General features: G+C 48.6%; 1 protein-coding gene across 2 annotated transcripts in view; it reads right to left on the bottom strand.

The window, feature by feature from the left end:
- Positions 1–17691, bottom strand: part of LOC138497518 (acyl-protein thioesterase 1) — a 1189877-nt gene extending 1172186 nt beyond the window's left edge. Inside the window, exon 1 of one of the 2 annotated variants that reach the window (XM_069621049.1) lies at positions 17483–17691. In XM_069621049.1, coding sequence (XP_069477150.1) covers positions 17483–17551 — 69 coding nt within the window. In that variant the 5' untranslated portion in view covers positions 17552–17691. The remainder of the gene's footprint in view (positions 1–17482) is intronic. The other variant, XM_069621050.1, reaches the window with a different exon arrangement.
- Between the last annotated feature and the right edge of the window lie 4481 nt (positions 17692–22172).

Here is a 22172-nt window from a genome sequence, read left to right as displayed (position 1 = left end):
AGTTTTTGGTTTCACTGAATTCAGTGTTGGCTGTGTGCGTTTGGAAGCTGCCATTAGAGTGATTTAATCCCTCTGAGTGTACAGGTGAGTCATTAGCATTGTGGTTCTGTGTGTGATAATTTTCCCACTGCCGGTACATTCCCTTCCTGTACGCGTGGGGTAGTTTGGTTATCTTTTGCCATGGGTTTCCCACGTTGTGTAGGATGGACAGCATGGAAGTTTTTTCTGCATTCTATATATTGTACGGGCACTTAGTCTTAATCACGAGGGTGAAATAAAAGCACTCCCATCGGTACATGTTGAAGGGTGATGCCAGACATATGGTGTTCATTGCCATGCATCCATTGTTTTCCAGATTGATACTTTACGGCTTGACTGTGTGGATTTCTCCTTTGCAAACACGTTGATTGCTGCTTTGCTTGTTACAGTCTTGATCCCTACATCTGTGAAGGTAATTTATTTTATGATATTTGGAGCCCTGTTTTCATGTGTAATTGCATTTTGAAGCCCCTTTCTGGATATAACAGAACATGTGGTCTCTGTGTATTGGTTCTGTCTCATTTAGGTGTGGCGATACTTTAGCGGACTATGACGCTTTTGTGAAGTAGTGGTCTCTCATTTGGCGAGAAACCAGCGAATTTGTCATCCTGTGACGCGCTTTGAAGTTTCACCATTTAAAGGTAAATTTGTGGGTGCCCTGTTGGGACCCGTGTGAGTGTGGCATAACCTCTATGCCATGTTCTTTTTCTACATTTTGTAGTACTTCCTTTCCCTCTTTTTGGAACTCATTAGTTTTTCCTTTTACTCTTACAGGCTCGGAGGTTCTTTCCTTCCTTTGCCTGTATAGAAGTTTGAATCTACCCTTTCAGCACGGTGTTGAAGAGATTAGTGGATGCTTTTTTTAAAAAATTTCCCCTGAAGAATGTTCGCCCGAACTGGGCAGTGAAGAACAGAAACATGTTGGGATGGTTGTTGTTTTAGAGACACATTGAGATTTTTTTGTGTTATGTTATGTGATATCTTTTGTGTCATGCAAATAAGTGAACTTTGTATTTCATGTTTTAGTAACTGTTTTTTAGTGTTTAGTACACTGTGTTAGGTGAGGGTAGTGTTTTATGTTTAAATTCAGTTCGAATTATTTGAATAAAAATTTGTTATACACATTTTTTAATCAATCATAGCAGACGGTCCATTTTTTCAGGACTAGTGATGCCGGAAAACCTTATAGAGTTCCTGTGTAAAGGGGGTTAGATGTAAGTAAAACAAGACGTGTTATCTTACTCTTTATTGTATTATCACTGGACTCGGAACATTCTTTCTGTTCATTATTAATCCGTCATGGATATTTAGTATTCTTTCTAAACTTAGACAGTATTTTGCTTTTATTTTTTGCACTTTGCCTTTATTCCCACTTTGGTTACCATTAGTAGATCAATCTTTATTGAAGTTCATTTTTACATTACGTGTGTTGATTTCATATGTAACATTTGGACACAAACTTCTTTTTTTCAAGCAGTTTGCTCCCATGCTCCCGTATTTTCTCTACATCCTCAAATATTTAGAGTGAAGCCATATTCAAAGATGAGGGATTGTCATTTCCCTGTCGCATCATCCTTTGAACCACTTTTTGCCTCTTTTCATCTAATGTTTGGAAAGTGCCCACTTCGTCTTCATCACTATCAATATCCACCACCGGTACTTGCTTAACCACTTCACAAAAACGCCCTGTCAATGTCACACAGTTTTCTTTATCTGTCGCATCCGGTGCTACCGGATTTTGGCTCGCGACAGACTCTAGAATTGAAATTCCTTCTGTACTCTCGCTTCTCCTTTGTTCATCTTCTTGCACATCTTCATGAGTTGATAGATTCATTAGTATCTCAATATCAATGTCTTCAGGCATCTTTCCTGAATCTTGGTCCAACTGCGATGGCGCAGATACTTGTTCCACCACGTTGTTAGATCGTGTTATTATTCTCAATCGTTTGCCACTTCCTGCGCCTGCAACAGTCTGATTTTGCTCATGGTCACAGCCTTTCGCGGAAACATTCACTGTTTTGTGTATCTTGCCCTTTTGTAGGATCCCCCCAATTGCCGCACACCTGAGAACTCTGGAGTTTGTGTTATCATTCAAAATGAGCTTTCTGTTTCATTATTCATTTCATTTTTGTTGCATTCAGGTGCCACCAACTTTTCTTCAAAGCCATCATCAATGACCAGAGGGGCCGGCCTAGTTGGTACAAAGGACTCCACGGAGAGTGATTGACACACTTGCCAGTCCTTGTCTTTGGCTTTTTGGACTAAGTTATTGGGTATTTGCTTCTCCTTCGCAGGTATAAGTTGACTTTTATTTTTCTCGGCCCATTTGATATTTCCAAGGATCGTTTTTGGCTGTTCTGACAAGGATTTATTTTTTGCAAGATCTGCACTGTTCATGCCTCTATCCATATTTCCAGAGTTAGCCTTGACCTCAATCGAAACATCTGAGCATGGTTTTTTAAGGAGCTTAAAAGCTTCACGTGCTACCTCTGCGAGCAATTTTTTATCTTCGCTCGAATTTCGATTTACATCCAAAAATTTGGAAATACTGTCGTTATGGATCTTATCATTTTTCAGATTCTCATTGTTCGTTTGTATTTCATGTTCCAGATTATTTACTTTGGAATTTAGCAATGCTATAAGCGTGGTTAAATCTTTAATGTAACCATCCATTTGTTTGTATAGTTTCAGGTAAGGTGACAGAGCTATATTCATAGCTGACATGATTATGGCTTGCAAGTTTGGAGACATTATATCTGCCTTAGGTGTTTTAAGTTGCACATGAGATGGCTTTTTTTCCAATTTGCGCATCTTATTTTTGGAAATGGGGGCTCTATTAATGAGGAGTCATCAGAATAGGCGGAGGAATCAGTAGACGTGCTGGTAGAACAACTTTGTCTTTTATTGGTTGACAGTAAGTTCGAACTACACCTTTTACCCTCTTACAACGGCTTTCGCACCATCGGTGTGGCTATTTTATGGGGATTGCAACGTGTCTTGATAACTTTTAACCTTCGCCTGCGAACAGGCAACCCCCCCCCGATGGGCTGCTTCCAATTCTTTTCCTTTTGCGCACTGGTTCATATGTGGATTTATGTAAACATTCCTGTGCAGAGAGGTTCACCTCACCACCATGCTCACATTGGTTTGACATATCATTGGCCTCAGGGTGCTCCGTAGTGACACAAATGGTTGATGCTTGTAAATCCTTCCGGAAATTGTTAGTGCGATTGTTGAGATCAAATTTCATTTTTGTTAAATCTTTTATCAGTTTGTCGGCCACACTTAGAGATTTCCTTCTTTCATTTTCATTGTTATCATTTTCATTAGTAAGATAAAGCACTTAATTAGCGCCAACACTACTCATTAATTTCCAGCTACATTGTTTATTAACGCTCATTTGCGAGACACTTTTGCAATTTACTGATTCTATAAATGAGTCAGTGTTTGACACATTTTCTTTCCAACCTTCGTGTTTTTCTGGCACGTTTTCTAAGAGCATTTTACCACCATTTTGGGAGCGCATGCAGATATACTTTTCACCAAACAGAGCCTGTCCTTGAGCGGAGTTTGGATTTGTTTGGCTATTCATCTGCAGGACTCTCTATGGCAAAACACGCAATTGTGGTATTGACTCGCTCGATACAGGAGCTTTAACTATCGGGCTGCACAGAAACGGATATTCTGAACAGGAATAGTATTTGCAGCCACAATTTCTATTTATTGCCATGATTGACTCAGACAACGGGGCGCCAGCTGGTTCCAGGCTACGGTTCGCTTCGATAATAATAAAACAATCATTACTGTTGGGTAGTAGACTTGCCACAATCTCGCTGATCGCATCACACGCCCGCTCACACTCATCAGAATTCCCCTTGCCTGGTTTTGAAGTACTTACAGGCAGAGACAGTCCCAGAATTTGCTTTTTCTGATTAACCATCACTCTTGTCATAGATGTTATGATTATGTAGCTCTTTTTCGTATAACATATTTGTCAAACGTTTTTCTGTAATGTCAACAGCTAGAATATCGCTTACTTGAGTTGCTGCAGGTTTTCTTCTTATCGCACACTTTACTGGAGCACATATATTCTGTGCCCCACGCTGCAAACGAGACCGCTTCTTTGGCAGCTCCAGACTCTCCCTCTGTTCCATTTGCGGTCCAGAGACAGTGAAGTGAAAAGATTTTCAGGGGCGGCAGAAAACAGAACGAGCAACTCTTTCAACTCCTTCGACTCCAAAGACACAAAAGACTCTGTGCCGACTCCGCGCCGCTTAGCGGAAAGAATGGGTTTTTGAGGATGCAGCCACGCCTCCAGGCAAATGAGCTGGTAAACAGACTAGCAGCTCGTAGGAAGCGCAAACAAACTCTTCCACTTTCCAAGGCACAAAAGACTCTGTACCGACTCCGCCCTCACTATGCAAAGGGGACATCTGTCCAGCAAACATAATCAAAGACTGCGCGGAGTCTCTGGCACCGTTCATCACAACTTTTATTAACGCTTCATTTGCCTCTGGCTCAGTACCCTCCTCTCTTAAGGAAGCATGGGTTCGGACACTGCTAAAAAAATCCCACCTTAGACCCAGACTCTCCTAACAACTACAGGCCAGTTACAACTGTGCCATTCTTGCCGAAAAATCTTGGATAAGGCTGCATATCTACAGATACAAGCCTACCTAGAATTACACAACATCCTAGGAAAGAGACAATCCAGTTTTCGTCCACGGCATGGCACTGAATCTGCTTTGTTCGACTTGAAAAACCAACTCCTAAGAAATATGGACAAGGGCAAATGTGCCATCGTCTTACTTCTCGACCTGATGTCTGCATTCGACCTAGTCGACCACAAAATCCTAAATACACACCTCACAGACACGGCTCACTTCTTCACTGAGGCTACTACATGGATTACATCCTTCTTGGAGGGCAGAGCTATGAGGGTCTTCTCAGACTAAGCATAAGCCACTCCCTCCCTTATTAGCTGCAGAGTACCAGAAGGCTCCTGCACCTCCCCTACGCTATAAAACCTTTTTACACTACCTCTCTTTAACGACCTAGAAGAATTTGGCATAACTTTCACCAATTATGCTGTGATATACAAATTCTTCTCCCATTATCTGGTGATTACGAGCAAGACCTAAAAACCTTACAAAACACATATGCTATCATCAAGGCCTGGATGGCAGCCAATGGCCTCTGTCTCAATTGGGACAAGACAGCGATCTTACTGGTGGGCCCTAAAGAAACCCGCAGTAAACTAGACAGCAAATACAGCCATTTCAAAGTTGAGAGCACTATAATTACAGTCTCTTCTTGGGTAAAAACTCTGGGGGTGTACCTAGACTCAACCTTGTCCATGGATAGACATGTAAGCTATATCTCCTCAGCAGCAGCACTGACAATCAATGCGGTAAAACCTCACCTATCCACTGAAAACTGCCTCAACATTGCCAGGGCCACCACAGGTGACGTCCTCCTACTGGGCACCTCCGCCAAAAATATTAACAGATTACAAGTTACACAGAACAACGCACTGAGAGCAGCCCTCCGTATTCCCAGGAGGGAGCACATCTCCCTAGCAAGACAAAAAGCTCACTGGCTCCCTGTCAAAGAGCGCATCCTGTTCAAGACCCTCACTATAACCCATAGATACATATCCCAACCTGTTCCCAGCTATCTAACTGAACAAATACAACAAGTGCAGACACTTAGACCCAAAAGGAATTTGTACACAAACCAACTCTCAGTCCCTAGCTTCAACAGAACCAAAGCCAATTTCTAGCACCAGAATCTTGGAACTCACTGCCACCTAAAGTGAGATCTGAAACATCCCTCATGGCCTTCAGAAAGGCACTGAAAACCATCTTATTCAAGTACATTTGTACCTAAAATACTACCTGAAACGCGAATAATGTCTGTAACCAATCGTTTACCTGTGCCCACAAATTGTACTTATGCTCACTGTTCCCATGTAACCTTGGAACATGAGCAATGTCTGCAACCAATCTCCTACGGTTGTCCTCATATTATACCCATGTCAAGTAAGCTTCATGTCACAGCGCCACGATGACAGAGGGCAGTTGCATGCTTTAAAAATGCAAATAAATAAATAAATCAAATATGTTATTCGGACTGGCGCTACTACCCAATGGGGTTCACAGTACTCAATCAACGTACATCAGAACACAGAGTTTAAAAGAAACTACGCTAAAACAAGAACAGTTTCAATTTTTTTCTGCCTTAAAATAAGGAATTTGTTTCTCCATTATCTAATGGACGGCTGTTCCATAATGTAATACCCACAATGGAGCAAGAGCGTTTGAATCGGAGATACCTCCAAATAACAGTCGAACTTTCATACTACTGCCCACTTTTGCCAACTAAGATAAAGCCTTAATTTTACTTTCTTATACAATATTTAATTTACAATTTCCATTATAAATGTAGTACTAAAAGTTGCAAAATGATATGGCTGTGGATGCCAGCACTGAAGGAGCATTTAACACGTGACATAGATCATCCAAAAAGGGCCTCACAGAGGCACCTACATTCCAAAAAGCTTTATACTATCGCTTAGTGTTCCCAGGACGCCATCCAGCCCTACTGTAGAGCGCACTCGCATGACTCGGTGCGCCAAATTCTCACGAGACATGCTTTGCGCGAAGTGCGAAGTGCGCAGCCCCAATGGGAACCAGAAGCCAGTGACTGAGCGCAAGAAACCAACGGAGCAGAAGAAGCTCCCGAAGCTCCTCCTCCCACGGATGCCAGGAAGCTACAAAGCTTACAGAGACAGTCCAGAGACTTGGAGCATCCATGACAGTGATAACTGTCATTCATATATGTTTGTTGCCTTGCCCATGTAATTATTAAATCAGGATGCCTACCCACTACCAGGCCTGATTATTACACAACATAATTGGCAGCAAGGATCATCTGAAACCCCACGGCTGACATGCAAGTCGCGATGCCACCTGCGCTGTTTCTACAAACTCCAGGTAGGCCCACTATACCATGGCCTCAGTGGGAGACTCTGTAACTTATGTGAATGCACTGGGTGGTGGGGACTTCACGGGTGCGAGGAAGAGGGCAATGCTTCTCAACGCATTGGGAGTGGAAGGACAAAGCATGTTCGCCAGCCTCACGCCAGAAGTGAATGTGGACGACAATGATAATGTGTACAAGGCAGCAGTGAGGAGAATTGTCAAGAGAACACGGTACTGCATACAATCAGGTTCTACAGCCAGAAACAGGAACCTGCTGAATCCGTTGATGACTACGTCATTAAATTACGTGAGTTGGCTGCCCTTTATGATTTTGGTAATATTGCAGAAAACATGGTTTCCAATATTCTCACGGTACACACGAACAGCAGAAAAAATCATGACAAGTTCGTCTTGGAGAAAGAACTTCAATTGGACAAGGCTGTTGAGATTGCGAGAGCAGTAGAAGAGACTATGGCCAGACACAAGGAGTTTGCTGGTGGCTCGGTGGCCACGAAGGTGCAGGCTGTGATGTTTAGAGGGAAGAAAGAGAAACAGTTGTCTGAACTCAGAGAGGGAGAAATGGGGTAGAAAGGAACCTCTCAAATGTCACAGATGTGCCCGTACAAGGTACTTAGCCAACGACAGAGAATGTCCTGCGAGGGACAAGGAGTGTTCCAACTGCAAGAGGTTTGGGCACTTTGCAGTCGCATGTAAGTGGTGCAACAAAAAAGTGACAGCCGTACAAGCAGAAGAAGGGGATGAAGGAAACAGTCTGTCCGAAGAAGAAGGAAGACCCATCATAGTGATGGTTAATAGATCAAAAGCCAGGAGGGAAAAGCTACATTGCGTTATCAAGGTGGAGAGAAAGGAGACGAGAATGATGGCTGACTCAGGGTCAGATCTGACAATACTACCCATCCACACATATAAGGAAATGGTAAGAAAAGACAACGTGGAAGTGTTAGGCAGACACAAGCCAACCGTATTCAGTACGGGCCTCAGTAAGTCTGTTAGGGTATGCCAACTGTGTCATTGAGTTTAAAGGGAGATAACAAAGGACCAGAGTTTACTTTGCTAAAGAAGGTCCAATGGTCCTGGGATGGGACAATCAAGCCAAACTGAAAATCAAGCTAGAACCCAGTAGGGGGGGGGGGGGACCAAATAATAGTGGTAAATGCAGGAGGAGCGCCAGTGTCAAAGAAGATTTCCCCCAAGTTGTTCTCGGAGAGGCCCGGGAGGATCAAGAAATATGTGCACAAGATAAATGGTCAGAACCAATGCAGTCCCAGTAAAGCACAAAGCGTGTCCAGTGCCTGTGACAGCAAGAAATGTGTTGAAGCTCAAACTAGAAAAGATCGTGAAGGAGGGAACCATTCAAGTGGAGTCATCCGAGTGGTTGAGTCCAGTAGTGCTAATCAAAAAAACAGAACTCAAACAATTTGAGGGTATGCATAGACATTCGCAGACAAAATGTGGAGGTTTTTACAGAAAGCTACCCCTTCCCAGCACTAACAAACTGATAATAATGAAGGAGGCCAAAGTATTTTTCAAGCTGGACATGAGGGACGCATATCACCAAATATACTTGCACAAAGAATCAAGGCCCCTCACATCGTTCATTACACCGTCTGGCACCATCAGTTCACAAGGATGCTGTTTGGGCTATCATCTGCAGCCTCCACATTCCAGCGGATGATGGACTCGTTGCTACGCGATGTGGGAAATGTCTCATATTTTCAAGACAATATTTTAGTTTACCCTGAAGATGACTGGACGCACAATGCTATGCTAAAAAAGGTCCTCACGAAAGTACAAGATGCAGGGGTGAAGTTGAGGTATGGGAAATGTGTACTAAGAGCCAAAGAGGTGGAATACCTGGGATACAATATATCCAGTCATGGAATCGGTCCCAAGAAAAACCTGTTACATGTCATTATAAAAGCCCTGGTACCCGAGAACAAGGATGAGTTATGATTGTTTCTACGGCTTGCTGAATATTATGCAAAGTTCGTCCCCAGCTTCTCAGGTCACTGCAGCGCTGAGAGAATTACTCAAAAAAGAAGCTGAGTGTGCATGGTCATAGGAGCAGGAAGTGGCGTTTGAATCTAGAATGGGAAGGATCATGAGAGCCCCATGCTTGCAACCATTCAATCCTGCGTGGTTCACAGTCATAACCACTGATGCCAGTGTGTATGGTCTAGGAGCCGTGCTGACCCAAAAGAAGGGAGATACAGAACACAGAGTGGCATTCGCATCCAAAGCATTGGCCAAAGCAGAAAAAAACTACTCAGCGGTGGAAAAAGAGATGCTAGCATGTGCGTGGGCAGTGGAATGCAGGACATACATATGGTGAACCAAATTAAGGTTATATACAGACCACAAGCCATTGATCCATATGTTAAACCCCGGAGAGGCAAAAACATCCGCGCCTCGACCATCGCGCATCGTAGCAAAACTACAAGAATATACTTATGAAATAACGCATATAGTGGGGTGAAAGAATGCCCAGGCAGACTGCATGTACAGGCTATCGTGAAACTGAGAGAAGGCTACCATGTTACTCAAGGACGAGTGCGTGGTGACATCAATCCAGGATTTAAAGAGTAAGGATTTCCTAGAAATGGGCGAGTGTCATTGGAAGAAGCCTGTAAAGATCACACAATGTGTAGACTCACCAAATGGGTTAGGAAGGCTGGCTGGTGGAAAGGACCATCCCAGAGGGCATGAGGCCATATTGGAAAGTGGCTGGAGAAATGTTTGAGGCAGAAGGATTGATAATCAAGGGAAGTCAAGTGATCTCACCTCGCCATTGGGCATGAGAAAGATCATCCTATGTAGGGCGCACTCAGGAAGTACCATGACACGACAGATGTTAAGAGTGTCTTAATAGTGACAAGAGGTTGAAGACAAGACAGGGACCACTAATACAGTGGTTGTGGAAAAATTCATCAGCCCTTTGGAAGCAATGCCCCAGAACATTGTTATGGAGTGTTCATGACTGTCTTTTTCTAGGTGGGTGGAAGCTGAATTTGTGCCAAACATCACCACCATGACAGCGATTGAAGTGCTAACATCCATGTTTCAGAGGGAAGGACTACCAAAAGACATGGTCACCGATAATGGGGTTCAACCGGTCTCACAAGAAATTGTAACTTTCATGAAGAAAAAAAAATAAAACACAAAAGCAAATCAAAAGCAGCAATGTACCACCCCCAGGCCAATGGTCTGGTAGAAAGGACAAACAGGTTTAACAAAGGGGCAATACAGCTGGGGAGGACCCATTTAAAACAGTTAAGGAAGCCAAAGCAGCCCACCGCTTGACCCCCAATGGTATCACCCAAGTGCCACCCTTCCAGATGCTAAAAGGAAGAAGAGCAGCATCCACGCTGGTACCTCCATAGTTGAAGAGGTGAACATGGAGGATACAGTACGGAGGATAAAGAACAGCAAGACATAGATGAAGAAATGGAGAGACCAACGAAGAGCAGCCCAAAGTTGAGGAGTTACATAAGGTGATTGGATTAAAATCTGGTTACCACACAAAGATCAAGTGACTAGGCCCAAGTTCAGTCGGCCGATCAAATGACGTCTGCACCCAAGAAAGTTGTAAATGGAACTAGTGGCAATGTTTGAGAGACATCACCTGCAAGGGAGAGTAAGAACACAGACATGCACACGAGAAGACCCCGACCAAGTGTCAGCAAGGTAACCAGAGTCAGACGCACCTAGGGTACCCAAGATAGAAGCGGAGACAGAAATAGAGCAGTCCAGCCTAAATCCCGAAGTAACCGACATGCCGGCTGATGGTGGAGGGATTGGAGAAGACCGGTGAAGTATAAGTATTATGTAATGGAGTAACTGCTTCTTGGTCATCAAACTGAGGTATTTAGAGCATACTCGCGAGACTCGGTACACCGAGTTCTCGCCGGACACGCTCTGCTCGAAGCGCGCGGCCCCAACGCGAGCCGGAAGCCGGTGACTTGAGTGCGAGAAAGCAACGGAGCAGAAGACGTTCCCAGCGCTCCTCCTCCCACGGGAGCCCAGCAGCTCCAAAGCTTACAGAGACAATCCAGAGACTTTGAGCCATCCATGACAGTGATGTTAACTGTCATTCATGTATGTTTGTTGCCTTGCCCATGTAATTATTAAATCAAGTTACCTACCCACTATCAGGCGTGATTATTACACTACACCTACCTTGTTAATAAACATGAGTTGGCATTCTGGGAATTTTTGTGTTGCTTTTCCAGACGAAAAACAAATCCCTAAATGCAAAGCATTAATGGCTCAAAATCAAAATCTAGCTACTTGGCAGTTACATTCCTAGCAATACCAGGTGGAGTACGCAAGTGAAGGAGGAACGCATGACAAACCACTTGAGATGCATGCAAATTCCTGTGTTGTTTTATGAAGAGAACATAACTGCTCTTATCATAGTTTAAAGTAGGCTTGCAATGTATTGGTCAGTAAAAAAAACGAAAACATATTTGTTACATCCGCCTTGCGCCCCGCTATGCGGTGAAGCAAGGCGTTTACAATAAAAGCCCCGCTCCTGCTCCGTGGGAGCAGTTCAGGGGCAGGACAGCAACGCACGAGCGTCCGTGTCCTTATTGCTCCTGTTGGAGCTGCGCAGCACTGCCTTGCAGCCTGGGCCCACCTCCCTGATTCCCCGCCGACGCATTGGACGGGAATCAGGGACATAACACTGGCGACGAGGAAACGAGTAGAATGGCACGCACGATGCCGCCGCCCAGCACACAAAGCCCCTAGCAAGGCCGTAATTTTTGGAAACCACAGTGGGGGCACCCAAACCCCCACCTGAAGAAAAAAAAATTGTAAACTTTTTTTTTCTTTTCCTCTCACGTGCTCATAAATCAGCTGAAGCAAATCCATGCAGCAAACGCTGGGCTTACCTTTGACTTTTGCCCATAACTGTGTATGATAAGCTGGCACTGGGTGGCCATACACCATTGGGCAGACCTTTCCAAACTGGACAACAGGTGGAACAGTGGTGGAAAAGGAGCTTTGGGACAAACAGGTGGACGCATAACGGAGATACCAACAGGACTCACCAACTACACTCCAAGGTGAGAAAACAATTGCCACTAGTGCACACCGACAGGCGCATTTTAAAAAAAAAGAAAAAAAAATGGCAACAGGCACGTCCACTCCTAGGCCTGGCACGCCCTCCAGAATAGCCGCCAACCTGTCACCATCCACGCCGCAGACACGCCCGTAAGGGGGTTCAACCATCGCACTCAACCCCTTTGACCCATACACCGACCCATCATCGGTTGGCCCACGATGGCAACTGTGGATACAAAAATTTGAGATGGCCATGGATTGCATAGACATTACCACATCAAGGAAAATGAGGTCGCACCTCCTACTAAATGTTGGGGACGAGGTCCTACGCATTTTCAATTCGCTGGCAATCACGGACTGCCTCGACATTTACCAACAGACGAAGGACGCCCCGACGGCCCACTTCATGCCCCAGCTCAATCCAGACTATGAAACATTTATATTCTGCACCACCATCCAGATGGAAGACGAGACACTGGGTCTCTATCACACCAGACTCCGGAAACTTGCAATATCATGTGAATTCACGGATAACGAAAAGGAGATCAGACGACAACTCATAAATGGGATACACTCAGAGAAGCTAAGGAGGATGGTGCTAAGCGAAAAAGGAATATCCCTGAACAGGATCCTGGAACTTGGCCGCCAGACGTAGTTGGCACATGCTAGGGCGGTATACATGGGCACAACCCTACAGAAACTCCAGCCGGTTCCTACCAGTGGAAACAGCACACACCCCAGATGGCAACACAGAACCCCAGGACCCATGGAATGTGGGTGGTGCGGAGGACCTCGCCACGGACGACACAACTGCCCAGCCCAGGGTACCACATGCGGGGCATGCGGCAGAAAAGACCATTACGCAAAAGTATGCAGATCGTCAGGGGTGCCACAACAACAACCACAAACACCCAAGGACAAAAATGCAGGAAAGAAAAAGAAACAGGCCAGCGCCCGTCGCATCGAAACCACAAATTCGTCAACCGAGGAGGAAGGAGACGATGTGACACAGAACCAGCAAGAAGCTGCAAACGACCAATGGAAGAAAGGAAAGAAAGTATACCTAATCTTAGCACTGAACTACGGAAGCACAACACCCAAAAAGATACTGCGAAGGTGAAAATGCCAAGTAGCGATCCAAGGGCAATACACGCAAATGACTATAGACACGGGGCGTCCGTCAACATCATGCCGCTGACTGCATTCAGAAAACTACGGCCCCAACCAGCCCTAAAATCGACGGACACGTGTTTGCATATGGGTGCAAAACTCCACTGCCCATAGTAGGCAGATTTCGAAACACACTCAGCAAAGGTGAAAAATCACTGCAGTCCAAAATCTACATAGTGAACGCAGGCATAGAGTGCCTCCTGAGTGGTGACGCAGCAGAGGACCTGGGACTGATAAGTTTCATATGCGAAGTAACAGACTCACAAGACGTCGGCAACATTCTCAGAAGATACCCGAACCTCCTCAAAGGGATTGCGTACCTAAAGGGGAAGTCAATCAAGCTGCACATCGATGAGTCTGTCCAGCCGCGAGCAGTGCGACACCGAAGAACGCCGTTCCACATACAAAACCAGGTGGAAAAGGAGCTCAGGGCATTTGAAAAAGCGGGCATCATCGAGGAAGTGACTGGGCCTACGCCATGGGTGCCACCCATGGTCGTCACCAAGAAGCCCAAACAAACTGAGAAAGTGAGAATATGTATTGATATGCGCCTCCCCAACACAGCAATAAAACGGGAACATCACCCCGACCCTCGATGAAATAGTAGCAGACCTCACGAGATCCAAGATATTCTCTAAGGTTCACCTGAACACCGGATATCACCAATTGAAACTACACCGGGATTCCCAGTACATCACGACATTCTTCACTCATATCGGCCTACGCAGATACAAGAGGCTCAGCTTCGGAATTTCATCGGCGGCCGAAGTTTTTGATACGCGACATTCCGGGGGTTTTAAATGTCAGTGATGACATTCTTATTCATGCAGAAAATAGAGGAGAACACGTACAAAGGCTCCACATGCTACTCAGCAGGCTTGAGAGTGCTGGGCTGACAATCCACAAAGAGAAAAGCGGATTCCTAAAGGAGGACATCTCTTTCTTCGGCTACACCTTTAACAACGCAGGCATTTTGGCAGACCCCCAAAAAGTAGCGGACATCCAAGCTGCCTCACCCCCCACCCCCCACCACACAGACAGAGGTTCGCAGTTTCCTAGGTATGGCCACCTTCATTCCAAACCTGGCCACACTATCAGAACCCCTACGAGAACTCATGAAAGCCAGCACGAAATGGGTTTGGGGGCCAACCTGCCAAGAAGCATTCAAACACATCAAGGCATCACTCTCGGCAGACACCACCATGGCATATTATGACCCCGCACCGTCAACTGAACTGTATGTTGACGCCAGCCCCGTGGTTCTGGGAGCCATCCTCATACAGGTGGCCAACACAGGAGAATCAATGCCGATTGCCTATGCATCCCGCGCGCTGACACCGACGGAGCAACGATATTTACATACCGAAAAAGAAGCAATCGCAGTACTGTGGGGCTGCCACCACTTTCATCTATATCTATATGGCTGGAAATTCAAGACCTATATGGACCACAAACTATTACTCCCGATATTCACAGGCACATCATCACACCCCCCTGCCAGAATTGCATAGTGGCTGTTACATCTAAACAATATGACTTTGAGCTAGCCTATCAACCAGACAGTGGTAACCCGGCAGATTTCCTGTCGAGACACCCAAGAGCGGCAACACCGGGGGAAATACACGTGGCGGAAGAAACGGAGGAACACATTTGCCAGGTGATACACACCATGAAGCCAAGAGCCTTCGGAATAGGAGACATCGCAGAGGCCACGCAAAACGACCCATGCTGTGATCTGGTGAAAGACACGATCATATCAGGAGAATGGAAGTCTTTCCTACAAAGCATCCACCACAGAACAGCGGAGGCCAAACAATTCCTCACGGGAATCTTCACAGTCAGACAAGACCTATCCATCACAGAAGAGGGGTTAATCCTACGAGGGACCCAGATTGTCATCCCTGCAAGCCTACAGGACAGAGTAGTAGCGCCAGCACACGAAGGACACCAGGGGATGGTAAGAACCAAGGCACGGATAAGGCACTGCATCTGGTTCCCCCACATCGACGGGAAAGTCGAGCAGCTGGTCAACACCTGCCTCCCATGCCAAATAACGGGGGCACCGCCCAATCCAGAGCCCATCCTTTGAGCGGAGCGAGGATCTGCTAGATGGGACGCCATCAGCATAGACTTCTGCCAAGTACAGGAAGGCACATACCTTTTGGTGGCGATCGACGACTACTCCAGGTACCCTGAGGTCGAAATCGTGAACTCCACAGCAGCGGAGGCGGTCATACCCGCAATCGAGAAAATGTTCACAACGCATGGCCTTCCAAGGAGGATTAGGAGTGAAAACGGCCCACCATTCCAAGGAGAGGAATTCAAGAAATACCTCGCGGAACTCAACATCCACTACCACCACATAATGCCATGATGGCCACAGGCCAATGTCGATGTTGAACGCGTCATGCAAACAGTGAACACAGTTTTGTGCCTGTTGCGCGTCAACGCAAGCGCCTGGAGAGTCGACTTATACATATTTCTGAGGAACTACATGGTAACACCCCACAGCACAACGGGAATACCGCCGGCGGACATGATGTATGGGGCAATCATCAATTCATCCATCCCACACCATCCGAGCAGGAGCACAGACACGCATGACCGTGAACGCACCGAACTAAGGAGGACTGTGGCAAATGCCCATATGAGTAACAAAAGGAATGCCAAGAGGTCCCACCACCGAGTTGGTGATCAAGTGGTCATGGTGAGAAAGCCATCAAAATCTAAATTAGACACCCAATATGACGCTGTCCCATGGACTATAAGACAGAGGCATGGCACCATGATAACTGCCAGAAGGGGACAAAGACAAGTAACGAGAAATGCGTCTTGGTTCAAGGCAGCACCAAAGGATCTTTGGACATACGGCGAGCGGCAACCGGAGGATGAAGAGGACCCACCCATGGGGGAGGGACATGACCACCCGGAAAGCGAAGCGACCATGGACGATAGAGTGGAGGAATCGCTGAGTGAACCAGTTCTGGGTGAACCGAACGATGAAGGTGAGCAACCAGAGGGGGGCCAGGGATTCGCACCCAGGGATGGACGATATAGTTTAAGAACTGTGCCCCGGCCTCCGGCCAGACTCAGAGACTATGGGCCTCATTACGAGGTAGGAGGTAAGGGATTACCGGCACCAGTGCCGGTAATCCCTTACCGCCCTACTACGAGTTCCCTTTGCGGGTCCTTCCTTAACGCCTGGTTTTACCAGGCGTTAAGGACGGGACCCGCAAAGGGATACCGGGGTCAATAACGGTACCGCAATTTGCGGTACCGTTATTGCCACCTTCCCCCTTCCCATTGAGCCCTATGGGGGCTCGAATGGGAATGGGGAATGGCTCTGGTGAATGGGGAAATTACCGGTCCCGCCGACGTCGGAATGGACCGGTAATTGGCCCATCCACCAGACTGGAGTCGGAACGATTTTGGAGGCAGCCATGGCGCTAACAGCGCCATGGCTACCTCCAACCTCGTAATGACCCCCTATGAGTGGTAGCAGACCCACTCGAGAGACTACACAGTTCCTTAGTTAGAACAGTTTGCCAAAGTAATGTTTATGTGTTAATGTTTTGTTTAAAATAAAGGAGGAATGTTACATCCGCCTGGCGTCCCGCTGCGCTGTGACGCAAGGCGTTTACAATAAAAGCCCTGACCCCGCTCCACGGGAGCAGTTCTGGGGCAGGACAGAAACTGTCCTCATTGCTCCTGTTGGAGCTGCGCAGCGTGGCCCTGCAGCCTGGGCACACCTTCCTGATTCCCCGCCAACGCATCAGATGGGAATCAGGGACATAAAATGTTTTGCTTGTAAAACGGGCAGAACGCTTTGTGAAGCTTTGCATTAACTGCTGCCTGCTGGACAGCACTTGGCTGACTAAAGAGTACACCAAGTTACTTCCGTGGAGGCCGGATGAAGCAACAACAGCTCCCGAGGTCAAACACTCATTAGACACAGCCCCCTAAACCGGCAAGATTCGGAGAAATGTGTGTGAAACCCCACGACCCCACCCTTATAAGTTAGACCCCTGACTAGATCAGCACCTGTTAAAGCAGGACTGCTCAGCAGCAGGCGGTGAATTTGAAAAACCCCGAAGGGGTAACTACTGCGGCCGGGCAGGGGGGTGGGGAGAGGGTACAGGAGGAGGGCAGCACGCACACTTGCTCCCAGGGGCACAAGGGAAAAGAGAGCAGCGAGTGCTACTTACAGCGGCAGTTGCCTTCCTCGCTGCAGGCACGATGGCAGGGAGCGGCGCGGACATGTTGTTACCACACATGCACCGGGTAGACAGTACAGGTGCCCGGGCCAAGACGGGATCCAGCTGCTGCGCCAGGACAGGCCGGTGAACAGTGACAGCTCTACCCTCGGCTGCAGCCCCTGATTCAGGGTCACACAGGCTGGCGGCGCGCGTCACGCCCACAGCTCAGTGGCACGTACAGTCCCTCTTCTATGTCAATGCGCCGTCCCGGACAGGATTGACAGCGCTTCCGACTCCTTTGTTAATCGCCCGTCCTGTGCGTTCAGCTTCTCAACTTATTTGCTCTAATACATACGTTCCGTGTCTGTAAAATTTGCATCTGCCCCCCCTCACCTCCCTCTTCTGATTGCCACGTAAACCTCCTTCTGGCTGAAGGCGAAATGTTTCATCACCTACTCTTCTGCGCTTGGCTCATCACCCTCTCCAGTGACTGGCTGTTAGACCTTCCCCAACGCCTGTTCTCAGCTGTTTTGTCGTGCTGTCAGTGTGCCATTTCTAGAAAACGTAACCTCGCAAGCTGACGGATGTAGCAGCATCTCTCTCAAAGGTGGGAGTCTGCTGGCAGTAAGGAAACCGAGCACTGCAGACCCTGTGCAATGGGAGAGACTGCTGCTCCGTGGGCTTCAGTTCAGTAGCCGGGAGTACCTGGAATGAACGATACACCATGTATAGTTCATCAATGCCTGCGCTAGTGGCAATAACGTCACATGCTTGGTATTACTGAAGGACCTCATGATATATAGCATTGTTTCAATCACAGCAAGTGAGCAGTGGCGTCTTTAAAAATCAATATTAAGTGGGCAAAGCACGCGGACCACATAGAACAGCGGGGGGGATTTTTTTTTCAAAATAGACATTTTATTCATTATTAATCAATAACAAAGAAAGAGAAACATTTGAACAATAGACATCGGAATTAGCACAAGATTATGATGGCACAGTTCATTATAGTGATAAGATGGTTATGAGAAGAAGGAATTTAGAGGGTAATTCATAGAATTTAGCGCACAAGTGGCGCACGCAGCTGGGGCAGAGTGTGCGCGTGCAAATCTCTGCGCCAGCCGCGTGCGCTAAAATCCATTTCCGCGCACATCGTATTCATGGGTTTTAGCTACCAAAACCAGCCATGGCACACAGTGGCGCAGCAACCCTGCAGCAGCACCAGTTACGCCCCCAAGAACTCCCCTCGCGCAAGGAAAAGCCATCAAAATCCCCAATCCAGCGCAAAGGGCTGTCCTAACCCTGTACCAGTATACAGTGCCGCCACACGGCAAGCGGGGAGCGTGTATTACTGGGGTTCGCAGGAAATTTCACACGCGATCAGAGCGTGGTACGTGTATTTTGGGTGTGGCCGGGAAGTTTCACACGTGATCGGAGCGGCGTATGTGTAATTCAGGGGTGCGCAGGAAGTTTCACACGCGATATGCCCTGTGCGAGTGGGGTGCGTGTATTCCTGGAGTGCGCGGGAGGTTTCACAAGCGATCGGAGCGTGGTATGTGTATTTCGGGTGTGGGCTGGAAGTTTCACACGCGAGCGGAGCGGGCTACGTGTAAATCGGGGGTGCGCGGGAAGTTTCACACGCGATTGGCCCTGTGCGAGTGGGGTACATGGATTACCGGGTTTTGCGGGAAGTTTCACACGCGATTGGCCCTGTGCGAGTGGGGTGCGTGTATTCCTGGGGTTCGCGGGAAGTTTCACACGCGATCGGAGCGAGGTACGTGTAAATCGGGGGGTGCGCAGGAAGTTTCACACGCGATAGGCCCTGTGCGAGTGGGGTGTTTGTATTCCTGGGGTTCACGGGAAGTTTCACACGCGATCAGAGCGGGGTACGTGTAAATCGGGGGTGCGCGGGAAGTTTCACATGCGATAGGCCCTGTGCGAGTGAGGTGCGTGTATTCCTGGGGTGCGCGGGAAGTTTCACACACGATTGGAGAGGGGAACGTGTATTTCGGGGGTGCACGGGAAGTTTCACACGCGATAGGCCCTGTGCGAGTGGGGTACGTGTATTCCTGGGGTGCGCGGGAAGTTTCACACGCGATTTGGCTGTCAGAGCGGGGTACGTGATTTTTGGGGGTGCGCGGGGAGTCCTACACGTGAATTGGCAGTGTGGGTCCTCCCAGGTGTTCCCTCTACACCCTCCCCGGCCCCTGCAGGCAGCCCACACCACAGGGGACTACCCTGAACCCCTGGTCATTTCCCGCAGGCAGCCCATCCACCATGGGCATGCCCCCCAGCCAAGCCACATGTCAACTTGCACTACTGATCACCAACTCATGTCCCCCAGCACCCCCAGCAGTCAGGAGCACCTGCCAGCAGGCCCCCACTCATGTCCCCCAGAACCCCCACCCCCCAGCAGTCAGGGGCACCTGCCAGCAGGCCCCCACTCATGTCCCACACATGTCCCCCAGCACCCCCAGCAGTCAGGGGCACATGTCAGCAGGCCCCCACTCATGTCCCCCAGCACCCCCAGCAGTCAGGGGCACCTGCCAGCAGGCCCCTACTCATGTCCCACACATGTCCCCCAGCACCTCCACCCCCAGCAGTCAGAGGCACCTGCCAGCACGCCCCCACTCATGTCCCCCAGCACCCCCACCCCCCAGCAGTCAGGGGCACCTGCCAGCAGGCCCCCACTCATGTCCCCCAGCACCCACACCCCCCAGCAGTCAGAGGCCCCTGCCAGCAGGCCCCCACTCATGTCCCCCAGCACCCCCACCCCCAGCAGTCAGGTGCACCTGCCAGCAGGCCCCCACTCATGTCCCCCAGCACCCACACCCCCCAGCAGTCAGGGGCACCTGCCAGTAGGCCCCCACTCATGTCCTACACATGTCCCCCAGCACCACCACCCCCCAGCAGTCAGGGGCACCTGCCAGCAGGCCCCCACTCATGTCCCACACATGTCCCCAGCACCCCCAACCCCCGCAGTCAGGGGCACCTGCCAGCAGGCCCCCACTCATGTCCCCCAGCACCCCCACCCCCCAGCAGCCAGGGGCACCTGCCAGCAGGCCCCCGACCATGTCCAACACATGTCCCCCAGCAGTCAGGGGCACTTGCCAGCATGCCCCCACTCATGTCCCACACATGTCACCCTGCCCCCATGTCATGGCGATCCTCAATCATGGGCCTAATGGCCAGCCACACCACACCCCACGCCACCCCAGCCCAAAGACCCAACCAAGTATTGCATCCACCCACATAGAAATGCCCATTACATGATACAACCAGAATGGCAAGTATGTAAATGAACACATGTCCGTCACACACACACAATGGGTGCAAGTGAATGTGAAAACCCACATCATGACATGCATGAAATCAATGAGAGAATACCACACATCGAAGTATGAAACAAAAACGTATTGAACCCAAAATGAATGTAATGAAAAGAAAACACACAATAATGTGAAGAAGAAATGAAACGCAGCATGTCCAGAAAATAATCAAAAATATGAAATCAGAATTCAAAGAAATCCAAATGAAAATGTGTCCAAAGTCTCAGTCCCACAAAGCAAATCCAAGGGAAAAAAATAAGTGAAATCCATTGCTCCATGGTGAAATGAAAAAAAAAATTAATAAATCCACTGTTCAACTATATACAAATCACCAATGCAGGGTCCATGAGCCCAACAAATTAAATGAAACCTACAAAAAAGACTACCTAATAAAGAACTATATACAAAAATGTGGTGCATTGTCCAATCGCCCCAAAATAAACAAAAACAGAAAGGAAACCTAACACTATCTAACTATATACAATGGCGGCGGGCAATTCCTGCGGCTCACTCTGTGCTGTCCTGGGCCAGGGCATCATCGAACTCCATGTCGATGTCCCAGAGGCGGGCCTCTGCCCTGACCCCGAGGTCTCGCAGGGAGACACTCATGGCCTGTTCCAACTCCCTGCGAGTTGCCTCGAGGTACTCTGCCCGCCTCAACGCCCGACGCAAGGAGAACTCCGCCCTGACCATGGTGAGCCGCGCCTCTTCCGCCTGCCGCCGCCCCGCATCTATCTGCTGGCCCAACCGCTGCCACACGGAAAACACTCCCATTCCTGGGTCCTCCTGCCCTCTGGCCGATGCCTGCCCCGCCGATGTTGATGGCCCAGAGCCATCATTGCTCCCACCTACAGCCTGCTCCTGCTGCTGCTGCTGCTGCTGCTGCTGTCCATGTGCCCTGTCCGATGGTGCCTGCACATCCTCCATCAGCTGGTCTCCAGTTGTGGTGTCCACCCCTGCTGGACCGCCGACTCCCGACTGTGGCAGGGATGTGAGCTCCACCAAGATGGCTGTGTTGGTCGGGCCAGGTCCACAGGGGGCCCTGGTGGAATCTGGGCCGGAAGACGGCAGGGAGAACGACTGGCGCATAGTCTCCACAGAGGAGGAGAGGTCCACCAGAGTGCACGACACATGTAGGAACCCATCGACCAGGGCCCCTCCCAACAGTGCCACGTTGTGACGCTGCTTTTCGTGATGGCGTGCGTTCTCCACCCAGGATGAACGCACGTCATCACGAATGCCACACGTGCGCAACGCGACACCAATCAGAACGGAGCCCATACGGTCATGGGACCCCTCGTCCGCAGGTAGTGGAGAGGCAGATAATATGGCACTCTCCCCTACCTGCGGACGGGCCTGGGACGGGGCAT

Source organism: Ambystoma mexicanum, chromosome 5q, assembly GCF_040938575.1.
Source record: "Ambystoma mexicanum isolate Mex_15411 chromosome 5q, UKY_AmexF1_1, whole genome shotgun sequence".
Classification (NCBI taxonomy): Eukaryota; Metazoa; Chordata; class Amphibia; order Caudata; family Ambystomatidae; genus Ambystoma; species Ambystoma mexicanum.
The sequence above is the reverse complement of the archived record's forward strand: the minus strand, read 5'-3'. Positions and strand labels throughout refer to the sequence as shown.